At 40.1% G+C, this 18,370-nt stretch overlaps 1 protein-coding gene across 5 annotated transcripts in view; it reads left to right on the top strand.

Annotated features, from left to right (window-relative positions):
* Window positions 1-5,099: 5,099 nt before the first annotated feature.
* The window catches only part of B3GALNT2 (beta-1,3-N-acetylgalactosaminyltransferase 2), a 32,962-nt gene continuing 19,691 nt past the window's right edge, over window positions 5,100-18,370 (top strand). For 4 of the 5 annotated variants that reach the window (XM_062572293.1, XM_062572294.1, XM_062572292.1 and 1 more), the window contains exons 1-4: window positions 5,100-5,285; window positions 14,914-15,061; window positions 16,786-16,886; window positions 17,972-18,165. In XM_062572293.1, the coding sequence (XP_062428277.1) occupies window positions 5,183-5,285; window positions 14,914-15,061; window positions 16,786-16,886; window positions 17,972-18,165 (546 nt within the window). In that variant the 5' untranslated portion in view covers window positions 5,100-5,182. The remainder of the gene's footprint in view (window positions 5,286-14,913; window positions 15,062-16,785; window positions 16,887-17,971; window positions 18,166-18,370) is intronic. The other variant, XM_062572295.1, reaches the window with a different exon arrangement.

Genomic DNA, 18,370 nt, shown 5'->3' with positions numbered 1-18,370 from the left:
AGTGAAGTACAATGCAGTGAGCAATATTTGAAATAAATGTTGTACATTGCATCTAATTGAATTCAGAGTTATTAAATTAAATGTAGCCATTAATACTAGAACTGATAGGGAAACAAATTCCAATTTGGAATGTATGAAGACATTTTCTGTTTGTTAAGAGGAAGATGCTTGTCTGAGTTTATCAAGTACAGTTTCCTCACTCAACTTTGTGAATAAACAAAATTTACTCTAAAATAAGGGTAAATAATTTTTCTTTCCAAAATTCCTATTAAGTAGTAGAAATTGCATGGGATCGTCTATTACTGCCACCTACTGATAAAGTGATATATAGCTGACTGAAACAGAAAAATGTAAATAACAAACCTCAACTAGAATGACCTTAAGAATGGATTTTAAATTAATACATGTACACACAGACACAGAGTGAGTATTATAATTTTCGTGGTCTGCATTATGTAAGGTATTATGTGTCACCATGTCACTTTTGAGATGTGCTTGAACATCATAGTTGAGTTCCAAACTTCTCAGTTTAGGAAAAGATGAAATTCAGATATTGGGTTTGGTTAAATAGATCCAGTGTCTAGATATAAGCCATTAAAATTTTGGGGGATCTCTGGGTGCAGTAGTTGGAGCTGCTGTCTACTCCTTTCCTGCTTTTTTTGTATTTCATTTTTCCAGTTTCCAAATGTATTTCAGATGCCTTTTTCCTCACTGCTGAAGTGTTTATCAGTTGTGCCACCACTTACCCCTTTGCCCTTTTTCTCCCTTCAGAAGGTGATGTGATTGCAAATTGCAGTTAAATCCTGGCTCTAGGGCTGAAGCAGGTCCCTAGTACAGTGAGCTACTAATAATCTATCCTGCTTTTCTTTCATGAATAGTTGCTTTATTCCTTCGCATTTAACCTTCTCTTCTGGCTTCTCTCCTAAATTTTTATTTCATGTTTTTTTCCAGTTACTGGAATCTAGGTCAAATATCTTTTCATATGCCACAGGGTAAGTATAAAGATAGAAATGAACATAGGCCACTGCTTACACTTTTGGAATAGCATTTTACTGAAAATGCACTAAGCATCACGTAAGTGTGTACTTCAAAACACCATTCATTCCACAAAACCTGTCAGTTCTGTACCTTCTCACTGTACCATATCTTGCTGTGCCTCTGAACTTCCGGCTGCACGCGACAGCCCCTTTGTGTTTTGTACAGCATGCTCTAAAGAGATACACTATGTTTTTTTCAAAGGAATGAATGATCCAAATGTTCTGTCAACTTGGTATTTATAGAAAAGAACCATTGTAAAAACCCTTCACATGGCACTGATTTTAAGATTTTTGTAAAGTAACAGCCTCTCTCTGGCAAATGCAGCTCACATGACTTTTTGGCTGAAAAATTATCCCTGACTTTCTTGTTCCCAAAACTCTGTTCACTAGTAAGGTTCTTGTCCTGATTCTTGACTGAGAGTTTTCCTGGAGAGCACATCAAGCCTCTATCATATTCATCCGAAAACTGAGCTGAGATTTCCAGTATATATATCTGCAGTGCTGATATATGAATATGTTTGTCCTACCTTAAGAGATCAGGTGAAAAAAAAATCAGATGCCAAGATGCTCAGGAAGAAATACTTAAACAGAAAATCTGAGGAAATATTTTATAGCCCTGTAGTTTTGATGATTCTTACAGCTACTAGCTATAGACTATTTTATTATCAACAGGTATGAAGGGATTGAGAGATTCAGTTCTCAGGCAACCAAGTCCTGAAGCATTTTAACCATCGTTATGGAAGGAGTCATATCAATATATGTTCTATAAAGGAAATTTCTGACTTTTTGACTTTTTTAGTTCCTTGAACCTCTTAATAAAGGAGCACGTAGAGCAGAACCTGTAGTCATAAAGTAGCTAGATGTTTTTTAAGTTTCTAGCCAGTCTCCCTTAAGATACCTTTAAGGAAAAGAACCACAGGCAAAATCTTGTTAGATTCTTGCCTCCATTAAACATACAAATGAGTACCGGCCTCATGCCGCATCACCTGCACCGTGTGTGCTGCTAAAGCTTTCTAATAGCGTCTCTCTTCATACCGGCCCATCATGGTCTTTAGAGAGTTGGCTGGTCACATACCGCTGCCTTTTCTTTGCCACTGCTAATTATATGAGCTGGCAGAGCCTTCAGAAAGACAGCCAGTTTTCCAGAGATTAGTTTTCAGAGGAGTTCCTCAGTCTTTCCTCAGGAGACCCCACAGGTACCAATCATCATGGATAGCCCACGCTGAGCACTCTAGGGGCTCATCTATGTCTGTACTTCATCATTACCAGAGGGAAGGCCGAAAGGAGAGGCAGGGAAACATCTCTTCTGTTTGGGAAAATAAGCAAAATCCACTTCTCCGAACAAGGAAGGAAAGAAAAGGTTTGATAATTCCTTAACTTCCTCAATACAATCCGTTTAGGTTACGAACTTTGGGAAAAACTAAAAGTAACATTTCCCACACTCCCAGGATGCAAACCTGCAACCCTTTAAACTAAATTAAAACCACTCTTTCCCTGACTTGAAATCTCTTTGAATATATTTTCTTTAAATAACTGAAGGCACAATGACATTGTGGAATGTGATGTGTCAGCATTACTGGAAGGTGTGGAAAAAGCTTAGCCCCAAATCCCAAAATGGACTCCCTCACCACTCCTTCCTTTGCTTTCAAATGAAGCACACACAGATCAATAATAAAACATAAAACTCCTTGGGGATAAACACTAGTAAAATCCATGCAGCTTTACTGTGCTTCTTGTTCTTCTTTTCTGTTGCTAGTGTCTTAAAGAAATCCAGCCATGCAGTAAGGGCAGGTTTGTCTTTTCATAGTAGATATTTTCATGATTCTAAAGTCTCTGGAAAAAAAAATCATTTTTAAATGAATATCTGGGCTATGACTTTTCAAAAAGTGTGCCTAAAATCTTGAATAAATATTTTACATACTCAGATATTAACTTGCTTCCCAAAAATACTAGTCACTTCACAGCCCTCAAGAATGTGAATGGAAAGTAGAAATCTACACTTCTGAAAACCAGGTTAATATCTAGGTACCTATGTGTCTGATTGTCTCAGGATTTACATATAGGTGCACACTTTCAGTGTAATACACAACATGAGAAGTACTGCTGCTTGCACCATCAGCAGACTATGAAGTTGGGGGTCTTAGGTCAAATCTCTGGCTTTAAAAATCTTGGAGAAAGTTTTACAGCAAGTGAAATAGAAAAGTCATCCTCTGTGACTGAACTCTGTTTTTAATCATTTCCTGCATAACTAATGAAAATGCATATATATTATCCTTTTGACCAGGATGCCTTGTTTCTAGAGTATAATGAATAAAACTAAGAATAATTTTCTCCTTTTTTGTATATTATGCAGATGAAGATCCTTGAGCATGGTGAGTGCATGACTGAACCAACAGCAAGGTGTTAAGGACTGGATCCTCTGTGTTATCTGCAGGGATGTTTCTATACTGGGTATGTCTATTAGTAACATCCCCAACAGTTCACCTGGACTGGAGTAAAACTTGGGTAGAAAACTTGTTAACTATAAGGAATATAGGAAAATACAGAGTAACAGTTGGATCAGTTTCCGTTTCTGTAGCTGAATCTGCTAAAAGGCAAGTCAAATGAAAATGATGGTTAATAACACATGTTTTTTCTAATTTTTCCCCCCAGTATTCAGAAGCACTGATTATTTATGCACATAACTTAGCCAGACAGATTCACCCTGCAGAAGGCCAAGGAAATATTTCTCTGCTTTCGGTGTTCAAAAGGAACAGAGACAAGTAACTTCTTGAAGTGCCTACAACCTTATCTAACCTTATTTAAACCCACAGCACTGCACTGCAGCGAGTGATGTTTTTGTGGACGGTCACCCTCCTGCCTGGTCAGTCTAAACCTTCCCAGCTACTGAAAGTTGTGGCTGTAGGAGAGATGCAGAACTGAGCTTGGGCTATTAACATCTCATAACATACTTTCTCAAGAGCAAGAATATTACCATCATTTTTTGGCCATGCTTCAGTCATGCTTTGATTTTCTAAAGTTCCCGCTGTAATTTTAGTCCAATAACATATTCCACTTTTTGGAATAACCTATTGCACTCAGAAGCATAAGTGTACACTCACGCTTATGTTTCTGAGTGCTGTAAAGTTGTTGCATTTCTTTGCCAAAGTGAACCACTCCGTTAGTTTTATCAGATTAATAAAGGATTTTCCTGGAAAGCTATTTTTTATTACACAATGACTTTTTAAGAGGGTCAGTCTGCAATAATTGTAGTGTTGCACAAATAAAGGTTAACTGGGGAAGCTATCTTTTTTTCTTTTTTTTTTTTTCACCCTGGTCCTTCGGAGCTACAATGAGCACAAGAATGAAAGTCACAGAGAAAAAAGAGTTACTGCTGTGTCTCTTATGTTCAAGAGATGTCTCTTTCGAAGGTAAGAAATGTATCGAAAGAATAAAATACCAAATATAAAATATATAAAATAATGTCTTATAATAATATATATAAAAAATATAATAATAATAATAATAAATAATATGATCTCTTACAATAACTTATAGAAGTTATTTTCTGAGGTGGGACCAGCCTGCAGGACCTCAAGGCTACCCGGCCGTACAGTTGTCAGTAGCAGCTCGGGAGGACCACCTGCTGCCAGTGGATGGCCAGAGTACCACGAAAACGGTACTCAATAAATCAGCTCAACCCTGCGGCGCTGGCCGCGAACAAAAGCTGCGTTTACGGGCAGCAGAACCAGCCGAGCCCGCTGCCCGGTCCTGCCCCGCGGCGCTCCGGCCTCTCCCGCTCCCTCGGACATGGGCCTGGCCGCGGGGCTGCCGCCTGCGCCACCACCCCCGAGCGGCTTCGGGGGCAGCTGAGCAGCAGGTACCGAGGCGACGGGCGCGGCCCGCCTCAGCCTCCCGGGGCCGCCCGCGCCGCCCCGCCGCATTGTGGGGGTTGTAGGCGGCCGCTGCCGTCGCCCGCGCCGCCGCCGCCCGCCGCGGCTGGGGCGGGACTGCAGCTCCCGGCGGCCGCGGGGCAGCGGAGCCCGGCCGGGCGGCGGCGGCGGCAGCGGCGGCGCGGGGAGGAGGAGGAGGAGGAGCTGCGGGCGGCCGAGTCGGCCCGTAGCCGCGGCGCGGCTGGGGGAGGGGGACGGAGCTGGCTGCGGCCAATGCGAAATTGGCTGGTGCTGCTGTGCCCCTGTGCGGTGGGGGTCGCGCTGCACCTCTGGCTGCTGCTCAGCTGCCCCGGCGGCCCCGGGAGGCACCCGGCAGGTAGGGGAGGGGAGGGCGGCGCAGGCTGCCGCGGCGCGGGCACGGCTGCGGGGGCCGGCGGAGCGGGGGAGAGGGAGGGAGCGACTCGGTGCCTTTGCTGTGGGGAAGGGACGAGGCGAAACGGGCGGCGGCGGCTGCGCGCGCGGGGGCCGCGGCCGTTAAACGGCGCGCGGGGGCCGCGGCCGTTAAACGGCGCGCGGCGGGGGGGGAGGGGTGGGAGCGCCTCCCGGCCCGCGTCCCCGCTGTGGCGGCTGGTGACTGCGGGGCGGGGGGACACCACAAAACTCTCCCCAAAGCATTTCGGAGAGCAGGGGAACGAGACCGGGTCGCTGTTGTTAAGCGGGAGGTGCGGTAATTCCGCCGAGTGACAGCGGGGAGTGCGCTGAGCTTCCTGCGGCGGCAGCGGCAGCCTCCCTCGAATGTGTCTCCGCACCGCGAGTGCGGCCTTGCTCTCACTGAGATGTGCCGGGGGGGGGGTGGGATCCGTTAGTTTTGTTTCTGTGGGATCATATCCTATCCTAGCAATAGCTTTTTGCACTTTGCTGTGTATTAAAAATCCCTAAAGACATCTGCTGCGCTCCTCAAAAAAAAAAAAAAAAAAAAAAAAGAAGTTGTGGTTTTTGGGTTTTTGGGCCCCAAATCAGACTAGGTGGTAGAAACAGGCATCCAATGGAAGAGAAACCAGCCAACCAGCCAGAGATGCTGTTTGAGGATATTAAGAAATGTTCTTTTTACAAGGTGTCTAAAAATTAGCACTTTTTTCCTGGTTTTTTTCTTTCTTTTTTTCTTTTTAAGCTGGAGACCTGCTTAGAACTTTGTCTAGAGACCTAGTTGTCTGTTCATTAACAAAAACACACTTTATTACCAGTTCCTGTTACCTCTGCAGAGCACACACAGCTGTGAGGAAACAGGAGCCTGCTGATTGCCAGAGGTAATTAATAATGCAGGTGTGAAAGGAGCAAGGTCAGGGAGTGTGAGTAGCCCGAAAGCCACAGAGTTGTACAGATGTCACTGTGTCTGTATTCTGGCAACTGCATAACAAATGAGTGGCAGTGACACTTGGGTGATAAGGGAACACAGGTTACTATTTTTAGCCTGAAGTGCATTCAAATTGTCTGGACTGTTCTCCATTTTCCATGCTGCTGTTTTTGTTAGTTCAACACATTGATTTGCAATTGGAAGTGTCAATGTGGAATTTCATGATGACTTTCTCTACAGAGCCTTTTTTTTTCCTCCTAACAAACATTTCTAAAGAAAATCCAGAAATTTCTCACAGAGCGAGGGAAAGGAGAAGCATTACTGTTTGTGGTTTCAGTGTTACAAGCGGTTGTTATTGGACTTTGTGCTTATTATTGTGGAATTACATTACATTTAATAGTGTTATAACAAGAATATACATATTTTTTAACATAGTGTCTCTTTCTGGATTAAAAGTAAGAATGTATCCTGTTTGTGCAGGAGTTATGGAGTTACAAGTTACTGAGTAAGTGTTGATGTTAAGGAGAGAAAAACTGATGCTTCTCACAAAAAGACGACTTCTATCATCCTTAGAAAAATGCTCATCCTTATTCATGTACTGTCTCCTTGTAGGTCTGATCTTCACATGGTAATTTAAAGAGTTTGCCTCCTAGCCTCTAGAAAGTATTGTGCAATGTAGAAGCTGTAGGTATGGCTGCCTTGGCAGAGTAAAAAGGATGAGCTAAGGGACCTCTTATCTCTGATGTCTCATGTACTTTGTTGTTGTTGTTGTTGTTCAGAGTGGTTTAGGAACATCAATATACAACAGAGTAAGAAATACCCCTATTTATTAAAATCCTTCTTGCACTTGAAACTATTCAAGAGGGTCCAGCACTGCATGATAAAGCTAGACTTGTTTCATTCAAATGAGCAACATTTTTTTTCCTTTCTCTTGTTTATTGCTTTTGCTGATTTTTTATTGTCTACTACCTGGAATCACTAGCCTGAATAAAAACTAAATTTGATCATGGGACAGTGTTTTACAATAGCTGTGGCATTTAAAATGTATAATTTTTGTATAAACTGGTATTTCATTAGCCTATATAGTGTCTCAACAGTAGCAAAATGAGCTCTACCCTTGGCCTCTGCTGATAGCTATCTGTTAAGCTGGGTTTAAAATGCTTTTTCTCTTCAGATGACTGTGGATGTAACTTGTGGTGATTTCGCAGTTGTAACTGAAATCTCCATCTATACACTGTATTAATTGTTACTCTTAGAAATTTGTGTTTAGTTAATTGTTTCCCAGCCTTAAAAACATGCAAATAGAGCAAAAAAAAAGTGTTTGTAACTGTTTCTATCAAGCTAATATAAACTTTTTTTTAATCAAATGTTACTTGGTACTGCAAATGTGATGGGAAATTAAAAGCTTCAACTAATATGTTCTTTTTTTTAAAAGCTTAATTCCCCTCTTAATAATTACAGCACCAAAAAAAGAATGGAAATATCTATTAATAAGATGATGGCCTGTTTTACTGATTTAGTACCTACCTGTCATGACTGAATTGTGCATATGGGACTAGAATGACCTTTTGGGCCATTGAGTTTGTTTACTTTTTCCAATAAGCAACTCTCGATCTTTCTTTTAAAATGGTGGCTGGACAGCTTCTGTTTATTTAGTGAAGGGTTGGGAAGGCTTTTGGTTTGTTTTCTAGCAGTCTTCAGAATAGGCTTTTCCGAAAGCTTATTGCCCTGATTAGGCCACAAATGAGAAAATATTTCTAAACTTACTTGCTACCTGTTGATGCCCTTCTGTTCTTGGGCAAATTTTGTCCTTTCTGTTAGAAGAGTCTGTCTTCTCCTTCAAGTACACCTCTATCACGTAAAAGAGCAAAGGTATCTGTTTTAAACCTTTGTTTTCCCAAGCTGAACAATTAAGGTATTCATAATCTCTGCTTGTGAAATAAGCTTTCCCCTTCTCTTGTCATTGTGGTGGTGTATTTCTGTTATTTACATCTAAATTCATCTGACCATAGACAATGTTCTGGACAAGTCTTCAGTCATTCTTTCTACATCTCTGCCCCTTACTTACTTACTTACTTACTTATTAAAGGAAGTATCTCCTTTAATAAATCCTTCCTCGCAGCTACCCTGTTGTTAGTCATTCTTTTACTAGTGAATATATATGAAATAAATTTTAAAAACCATCATTTTCTAGAAACTACTTGTATACCATCTGCTGTCCTGTGGTTTAGCATGTATCTCTTCAAGCTTGAGTACAATGGAATTATATACAGGATTGGTTAAGCTTCTGTTTAGTGATTTTAACATGTGGAATTTGAGTCTTGTATAGACTAGCCTGTGTGCGTGACAGGTGATGAAGGAGGAGATAGATTTTTAACCTGCTTTTGGCTTTTCATTAAAGAAATAATATATAGAAACAACTTCTGAGTTTGTGAATGATACCGTGCTTCTTAAGCATCTACCAAAATGCAGTACTTTCTTAAGAAAAGATGTCTCTTGAAATATGATATGCTTACCTGTCTGGAAGTCATGTATTGTGTGGTCACAAAGTTTATTTCACCTTTCATAAACTTGTAAAGACTAATAGGTTGATGGCCTTGGAAATTGAAAGCTGTCAACAGATCAAGTTTGTCATTGGTGATTGGTGTGCAGTTCTGCCTAAAATGCTAGTTGTTTCCTGTCCTTGATCTATCAGATCTTACTAGAACATTGTCTTTCAAGGATGAACCATCCATGAAATGAAGATCCCGCTGATGTTGGATGGACATGAAAGGATTGAAAAAGAATCCATAACAAAGCTGTGTTTTTTGGTTTTCTCATGATCCTTATAACATGTACTTGCAATAGCAAGAGATTTTTCTTGACTGTCTGTACTGACAAATACTTGCAAATGGAATTGGGATTTCTTTCTTTCTTTTTTTTTTTAAGTTGGATTAATTTTGTTGACTGGTGTCTGCTACCTTCCAAACTGCTAATGAGCAATAATGTGAGGTAGCATTTTTGGTGCATTTGGCATTGGAGTAAAGGGCAAAGAGTACCACTTGTGCCAGAGTTTGAGAACAAGGCTTGTGGCTGAAGGAAATTGTTCACCAATTCTCTTTTAAATTAACCACTACATAGGGAAGCAGGAAGGGAGCAAGCTGCCTTCTCTAGGAGCAGGCTTTTTGTCCCATGTCATCAGCCATTGGTAATGGCTGTTTTCAAAGGATAAAGGTGCTGTGTTTCCAAGAAACCCGGCTTAGGTGTTGCAATAAGTTTTTGCTTTATTCCTTTTGTGCCTGCATTTCTGATTCTTGGCCTGTCCTGTTGTTGCCTGATCTGCCTAGGAGCATGCAGGTGCAGTACCACTGCCCATGTGCGGAGCACCAACATCCCTCCAGTGCTACTGCTTTCACTACCTAAAGGTTTGTCTGCTTCAAGAAGTCCTGTGCTCCTGCAGCAACCGGGGGTGTGCGTTGTGATGAGTTTTAGCTCTGGTATAAAATAGATTCTGCAGCAAGGGCACATAGCACTGCTTGCGCAGAAACCTATAATGCAGATGAGCTATAGCAGATTAGTGTAAGTGAAGAAGATTAGGAGGAGAAGAGCTGCTTTTGCTCTTTGGTTTGTTCTTTTGGTGCGTGTGTCAGTATTCTGTGAATAAAAACCTTCTTTATATTCAGTTAATCCCTTCCTCCTCGTTTGTTTAGGTCTTTCACAAAGCAGCACTGAAGAGAAGGGCATTTAAAAACAGGAATATGGTTACAAAGTCACAAGAATAGGCTGAGATAGCACTTGATATGTGTTTTTTGTTGTTGTTTTGTGAGATGGGTTTTTTTTTTGGTTGGAGTGGGGTTTTTGTTTTGTTTTAACCTTATCCTTGAAGTGGATTATTTGAAAATATTCCTGATAACTTCTGCCTGGCCTATCTAATTCCATTTTTTTTTTTGTTTGTTTATTAAAAAGCTGCATGAGTAGCAGAAGATGCAAAGTCCAGCTTCCTGTAGAGCTCTCTTATACTAGCAGTTGATGGTGGAGATTCTCTGGTGCCTGATAATGCAGCTAAGCCTACACTGCTAGATTTCTCAGTGCAGGCATTACAAGAAGTCTCTTGTCTGCCTAGTCCAGTTGCATGAAATGTGTAGGAACTTAATTACTTTGAGACCTGAACTGTGTCAAGCTTAACTAAAAATGACCAGTGGATTTAGAATTTGTTGGGAGACAGATCAATAGACACCTGGGTAGCAAGATCACATTTGCCTTGTTTATTGACAGAATCAATCTAAAATGATCTCTCAATCTTTTCATCTCCTTATAATGACAGTAAATATAATTAATGGCTTAACTTGACATTTTACTTGAGAGTCAGTCTCACAGGAAGAAGAGATGCTTATCAATCATTGTAATTCAGGATTCTGAAAAACAGAGCTGTTTGCTTGCTGCTGAGGTGGTTATAATCTGGCTAGGTCCAACAGACTGCCTATCAGCAGTGACCTCCTTCAGTGGTCCAACTGAGCAGGAGGTGTACCCCTGCATCTTCAGCCTTGTCTTCTAGGGATGCGAGTTTGTGTTCTGTGCTCCGTCTTCTTCCCTCTCTCCCTCACTTCCCTCTGTTGGCAGTTTTTGATCAAGCTTGACAGGTGATGGAGGTGTCAAAGACCAGTATTTTCCCTGAGCTTCATGAAAACTGGTGACTTTAGAATTCTTTGAAAGCTTGCTGCAGCTCAGACCAAGGTGAAAAATGGCACTACTAGAAATACATGCAGCTGGACATCAGAGAAGTGTGTGGGTGTGTCCTTACAAACGCATCAGTTTCAGGAAGAGCTTCAGCAAGAGCTTGCTGTTAACTGTGTGGCACAAGGCTCTTGAAGACTTCACTGGTCCTAGAGCTGACAGAAGTACTCCTTCTAGTTACTGTGCAGAACTGAATGGATCTGGGCAGCTGAGAGATGGCTGCCTGCTTTCATGTCATAGTAGTCCTTGCTGTGGGTTAACAGGCTTACGCAGAACAGCAAAGTGAAAGCCATTTTGTGTCCAGTAGCTGAAAGAATGTAGAATAGGAATTGTATATTTGGCTATTTTCACTCCACTCAGCAGTCTTGGGCTGCTTGATGCATCTGAGAGATGCAATTTTAGAATAGTAAGAATTCAGAAGTGAGGCTACTAAGAATAGTGTGGCCTTTTTGTTGGAAAGGCTTCCTCTCCTTCTGCATCCCTTCAGCTAGCAAGACTTTTAGGATTTGTTATGGAATGTGAAACATAGCTCTGTGTGTGTGTGCATCTTTTCACAGTTGTTAACAAGCTGATATCCACATCACTTGAGGTACCCTCAAGCAAATGGAAAGTCTGAAAAATATAGGGATAGACTTGCATTGGATCATGCGGAGAGCCCATGGCGTAGCTTGGATTAGGATTCTGGTATCTGATTTGTCTATCTCCTTTGCAAACCACAAAATTTCCAGGTTTTTCTTTCTTTTTGTAATTGGAAATTTTAAAGTCTTAATTATTTTGCACAAACAATGTAAGGTAAGAGCAATACGCTACAGATTTTTAAACCTGTTACTAACACATAAAATGCTGGCCTAAGAATGCACAAAAATAGAACATATGATAAGGAGGTAAGTTTGGGCCTTTGTGGCAAGTATTGATTGCCTGTATTAATACTTCATTATTATTGACTTGGAGGTCAGCAGTCTTTTCTCTTAACTTACTCTGCATCAGATCCTATATATGCATATATTCAAATTATCCTTATAAATGGATAATAGCCTCATTTTTTCCTGTACCTCTGACTTCCTCTTCTTTTTTTTGATAGTACTAATTCAGAGAGAGACAGCTGATTCTCTTTTCCTGAAAGCTTAACAAATGTTAATCCTACTTCTCAGCAGGAAGTAGAAACCTTTGCTGACAAGCAGAGAGCTTACTCATTAGGTTTTTGCAAAAGTAAGCTTTCCTTTTCTTTCTTTTTTTTCTTTTCTATTTTCAATGGTTTTAGAAGTAAAATGGCATAGCCCTTGGGACAAAGAAGACAATCATCTGAATATAGAGTGCTGTGCTACCTTACCAATTTGAAGACTGCATGAAATAGGAGGAAGGGGCTGTCTCTTTTAAAAGCAATAGGATATTAATTTGGAAGCGTATGCTACATTAACGTTGTTTGCATGTGAATGATTCATTAAAAAAAGCTTCATTCATTTTAAAATATAAACTAATTTAAATGCTTATTTTTAGGGTTTTAAATTTTGATTTTAAACCAGCTTGTGCTGTTCTAATTCAATTTGCCTTGTAGGCTTCTGTTCTTGGTTTTATTGTTCTTTAATTTTGGTTTAACAAAATGTTTTTGTTTTTACTTTAAAGTGGTATTATCAAAAACAAATCTATGTAAAACTAGCTCAAGTGTGCTATGCAAACAAGTTAGTCCTCTGGTGAGATTTAGATTGGATGTCTTTGTGTTTAAGGCTGCAGAGGCTATTTAAAGAATAACCAAAGGATGGAAGGAGAGCCAAGAAAGAAAAGGGGTATCTGAGGAAGAGGAAGACCTATGAGGCTATAGAGGAATTTGTTATGATCTTATACCTCTGCTGTCATGGAATACTGGTAAAGTTTTGTTATATAAAGGTCTCTGGAGACATGCAGAAACTCTGATTAGTCAATATTTACCAGCATATTGGAAAACCTGTGCTCAGATAAACTGTCTGATCTGTCTTGCAAGGTTCTTTGGATGTTATATGCAGCAATATATTTGAATGTAGCTCTATTAGCAAACAAATCATAGCCCTGAACCTTGCCACCAATTCAGCGTATGTTTGGTATAAGAGACATAACAGTTGGCTTTAGTGAAAAACTCATGCTGAAGGGGAAATGAAGTGGCTTATGTGCTTGGATTTTTGAGTCGTTTTCATTGTAAATTGATATACATTTCTCTTAAATGGGTTAATGCTCTGCTTATATTAGTGATAAGCTTGTAGCTGTTGGTAGAATTTCATTTAAACAATTTGTGGAACTTAATTTATTTCTTGAAAATCTGTGTTCGTATGCTGAGAACTAAGACATTCAGTGCACAACCCCAGACTGTTGGAGAGGTATGCCATTGAAAAAATTACTGTGTGCTTGCCCTGCTCTTGTCCTTCCCAAAGGACCAACTGCAGACCACTGTTTTATTTGGTTTGGGGACTAGGGAATCCAGTGAAAATGATTATCAACAGCCCCCAAAGCAAATACTTCTTCTGAGATCTATTGATTCAGCACAGAGCAGGACAAGGCTGAGGCCCCTCCACTGTGTGCTGCACCCAGGAGACGGAATATAGGGCTGGCTGGATACCTCGTGTGATCTGGCATTGCAGTTCTTGTGATGAGTGCTGCAGAAGTGCTAGCTTAGTGAACAACTGTCACCAGAGCCATCTATGGTCTCAATTTCAAAATGGAGAAAACAGAAGCTAGTACAAGAAATAGAATCTGGATTATAATTCAACTCTTTCTACTGGGTGTAAGCAGTATAGACTTGGAGATATTTTTGTTCTCTCTAAAATTAGTTTTTTTTTGAAAAATCTCATCTGTTCAATGTGGAGTAGTTTGGAGCAGTCACATTTAGATTTGTTTTCTTTATCTGCAGCCTAATGAAAAAAAACTTTGAGGAGATGAAAGTGATCCTTTGCTATAGCTAAATATAAATCTCTCAATTCTAGAACAGCTGATAAATTAAACTATGCAGTTCAGCTGTTTGCCTGGGTGTTTGCAGGCTCAAAATCACAGCTTCTCAGGTTGCTATCTAGTCAAAACTCTGCTTTAAGAGTCTGTCTTTCATGATCTCTAAATTGAAACAGCAAAAGCTTAAACCATAGATTACAGGTACTGGCTGTGATGTGCTATGAAAAGGCCAGAGCATTCCTCTGTGTTAAGATATGATACTCTTTGTGAAGGCAAACCATGATGCTCAGCTTTAGAGGGTTAGAGGGACCTTAACAAAAGAGACCTTAAGATATCAGAGTGAAATGGTTACCCAAAGGTGCCCATTTTCCCCTATCTTTTTAAAAGTACTGGGCATATTTCTGAAGATGACAGGCTTTTTAAATATTTTTTTTCCCTAGGTAGAATAGTGGTGAATTTTAATAGTGAAGGCCTGGTACCAGGAATGACAAACTGTCAGATTTTAGGGTAAATCATAGTTGAGGAGGTGTCAATAAGCTAGCTGAAGGCCCAGACTCTTAGGAGTTTTGCAGAGGAGAAAGTAAGACCTTGTGCCTGCCCACAAGGTTTCTGATGGCCAGTAGGAAATGGAACACAGCAAGAACATGCACGCAGGGGGCAGTTTGCTCAAAAGACGAGCAGGCAAGTATTTAAAGAGTGGAACATAGTGTCAATCAAAACTGAGGTTTATGTTCCTGCCTGCTTTGCAGGTCACACTGTCTTGGCCAGTTTTGTTTACCTGCCGTGACTTATTGGTTCATTGTAGTAATGTTTTCCCAGATTACTAGTGATGGTTTTTATGTGTTGAAAGTATTTCCTGGATTCTTGACCAAGAATGCAATGTTAATTCTGCTTCTTGTTTTCATCAGATGCCCAGTATTCTTGCTTTTGGTACGTGTTTTAATTATTGCCTACAACTGTGATATATGGTTATATATATATATATATGTATATATATAAAATCTTTGTTACTTTATATTTCTAGGTCCACTGGCCTTCTTTCCTCAGTGGAAGTTGAGACATTATGATGTTGTTGTAGGTGTGTTGTCTGCTCGGCACAATCGTGAACTGCGCAGCGTTATAAGGAACACTTGGTTCAAGCACTTGAAACAACATCCTGCACTGAGCCAACGGTAATGTCAAGTGTTTTGTATTTCTTGGACTTAGTTTCTCACTAAGAACATGATGAGTAAACATGTTGATTAATCCTTTTTCTAGAAAAGGAGTAACTTTTCTTCATTTGTGAGCATCCTATACTGTGATAATTTTTTAGATCTGCTTAGAGATATATAAAAATACTACTTGTTCTGGGCTGGAACTTTTTAATGCAAGGAATAAAATTGTAATTGTTTGATTGCTCGCTGCTGTTCTGGGAATTACATGGAACAAGACTGGACCCCTCTATTATGGTGATGTCTCAGAATAAAGTTGATGCCAAGATTAAAAAAAAATCAAAAAACAACGACAAAAAAATGTATGTTTCTGAGCACATACCAGAAGCTATCTTTACAGGGAGACATCAAGAGACAGCCCATCCAAAAGCTCTTTTAGACAATTGGTTATGCTGGGTTTTATAGGGTTTGTATGTTTTTTCCTATACTCACTGGGATGTGGGGTGACAATGATGAGGAAGCTGGATTGTAAGACTTGTAATTAACGTGAAACTACTGAGAGTCATTAGTTTGATGGGACTGTGCAGATTAAGCTATTACATTTCCATACAGTTTTGCCATCCTGAATCAGAGATGGAAATGAGTCAGGTTCAGGTTTTGATACTGAGTTTTTGCAATTAAATGTCATTGTTTATTAATGATATACAAGAACTAGAGTATAATTCCCCTTTTTGCATTGCAATGCATGTTTTGTATGGTGTGCAACTTGGAATGCTTAATAATCCAGTATACTTGAAAGCAAACACGATCATACAGTGAAAGAACTACAGAATCTTCTTGGAGTAGTTTCAGCCTTAAAGTTTAGTTTTATTTCATGCTGAATCAATTATTCTGAACACCTGCAATGTGAGTGACTAGCAGAACCCTTTCTGATTGCTTGCGTAAACCCGAGAGTCTGTAAACAGCTATGGTTTTACTGGGAAAGTTCTGCAGCAGTTCATTCCTGGTAACTTTGTCATCTTGGCACCTGTCTTGCACCAAAAGCCATTTCCCATTCACAAATTTGGTATCACTATGGAGTTTGGAGTGAAGCTACATTCAGCTAAAAACCTCTCCTTTCCCTACCTTATATGAAGTTTCAGGAGGATGCTTAGTTACTAGGTGGAAGTCTGGGCTAAGCTGGGTGTTCTTGCTCTTTTTACTGCTTGTTGTACCCTAACTGTGGTGTTGCCATGATTGGGGCAAGAAAGAGCAACCAGTTAGTTGACCACAGCCCAAAGCTGAGGTTGGTTAAATCTCATTAAACCCAACTTTAATGATAGACTGGAGTTCTTGTCCCTGCTTTGGTGCTTTATGTCTTTATTATTTTATTCATTACCTTTGAATGGAGAATATTTAAGCAGCCCTGAGTTAAGCAACAAACTCAAGCAGGGAAAGGCAGAGTGTCAGGATCCTTCAGTGCTGACTTACTTTTTCTGCTTAGCATGCTGGCTGTCTTGAATCGCATTTCTGGTCACTGATTTCTCCCTGTGGCCTTGTTATGAAATGTAGAAGACTAATGCAGGTTTGGAACTGAGCATCCATGCAGGGATTCACACAATTACTCTACATTGAGTCTGGTAGCTGATTTTTAAGGGGTTTAAAATCTTAGTCTTGTGAAAGACAGGCTACTGTGGTAAAATAAGTTTATTGAAGGTGAGGGAAGAGGGAAGAGAACTGGTGTTAATAAAACCAAATTATTTTAGTGTCCTTGTGAAGTTTATAATAGGTGCAAATGGTTGTGCTGTGCCAGTGGAGGACAGAGAAGATCCGTACTCCTGCAAACTTCTGAACATCAGTAACCCAGGTACAGAAGTTAACTTTTAAAAATTCTATGATCTGTGCTAGAACTGAATTATCTTTATGAGAGCAGTTCAGGAGTGCTTAACGAGGACAGGCAGTCTTGCAAATATATGCTATCTAGAAGTCGTCCTCCTGCCAGTTGCATAACCTTCCTCTTGAGTGCTGTGAGCAATGTGTAAAAGGGAGGGATCTTTGAGGCTGCAAAGGGCAGGCCCCTGACTTCTAATAGATTTGCATTCCCCTTGGTGACGTGGGAGCAACTGTTCCCTGAAATGTAAATTTTTACTCTATCCCTGTGTAAAATGAAGTTGGAAAGAGCTGTAATGAGAGGTGGTAACAAAGCTGAGAAAGGATTCTTAGGTGTAAGGCAGACTTCTCTAGTGCTGACACTTTGGGAGGAATGGGTTCTAACGGTGTCTGGCTGACAGAGTTTTCAGATTATGCCCTACAGAGGGAACAACTAAGAAAAGTAAAACTGAACATAATGAAATGCTGCCACATAAAAAATGTGTAACTAAAATTGTATTTTATTCCTGTCATTTTCTTTTTTTTTTTTTTCCTATTTAATTTTTGCTCTTTAATTCCAAGTTAAGGAACTTAACAAGGACCTGTTTGGCTCTTAAGTGGTAATTCACCTCAAAAATGTGACTTTTGTTTCTCTTTAAACAGCAACAATTACTTTAACCATTCTCTCAAGAATAGGTGGTATCTCGGGGCTTAAGGAGGGGACCCCAATTAAGTGGAGGTGTATGCAGTGTGATACATGAATAAATATTTAATATATTAGTATATAGATACTCAGGCAATCATAGCAGTGTTTTTATCTTATCTCTGTGGACATACTGTGTTTCTGGTCTTTTTTCAGTGGATATGTAGGCATTGACTAGCATTTGCTGGAAAGCAGCAGACTGCTACATCACTCTGAGTTTCTTCTTACTGTAGTGTGCGGTCAACTGTCCTGTCCTCCAGCACTTGATTACTTGATTTTTGTGCACTTGCCAGTGTAATTAATTTGTGTACCTTGTGTATGTCCAGTTCCAGAACGATGAAATCTTTTCACATTACCATTCTCCTTTCTTTTTCATGCAGTTTTGAATCAGGAAATTGAAGCATTCAGTCTCCCTGAGGACATACCTTCTGTGCTCTCCGAAGACAGAATTGTCAGCGTGAACTTTCGTGTACTTTACCCCATTGTCATTACCAGTCTTGGAGTATTTTATGAGGCTGATGGTGTGGGATTCCAGCGGAACATCACTGTAAAACTGTACCAGGCAGAACATGAGGTAGAGTATTGTAGTTATCTTTTGCAACTGAACGAAGTCATGTTTTTTCTTTACTGTAGAATAAATTCTTACAGAAAGTGCTATAACGTGATAATTTAGGGGAGAACTACTTAACTGGCAAGCATATGATTTTTTTTTTGTCTGTTGCACTGTAAATTCTTCTTGTTTCAGAGCTTGTATACACAATTGATTTGGAAAAAGGAAA

Source organism: Rhea pennata, chromosome 3 (assembly GCF_028389875.1).
Source record: "Rhea pennata isolate bPtePen1 chromosome 3, bPtePen1.pri, whole genome shotgun sequence".
In the NCBI taxonomy this organism is placed as follows: domain Eukaryota; kingdom Metazoa; phylum Chordata; class Aves; order Rheiformes; family Rheidae; genus Rhea; species Rhea pennata.
Note: the sequence above shows the minus strand (reverse complement) of the source record. Positions and strands in the feature narration are given on the sequence as shown.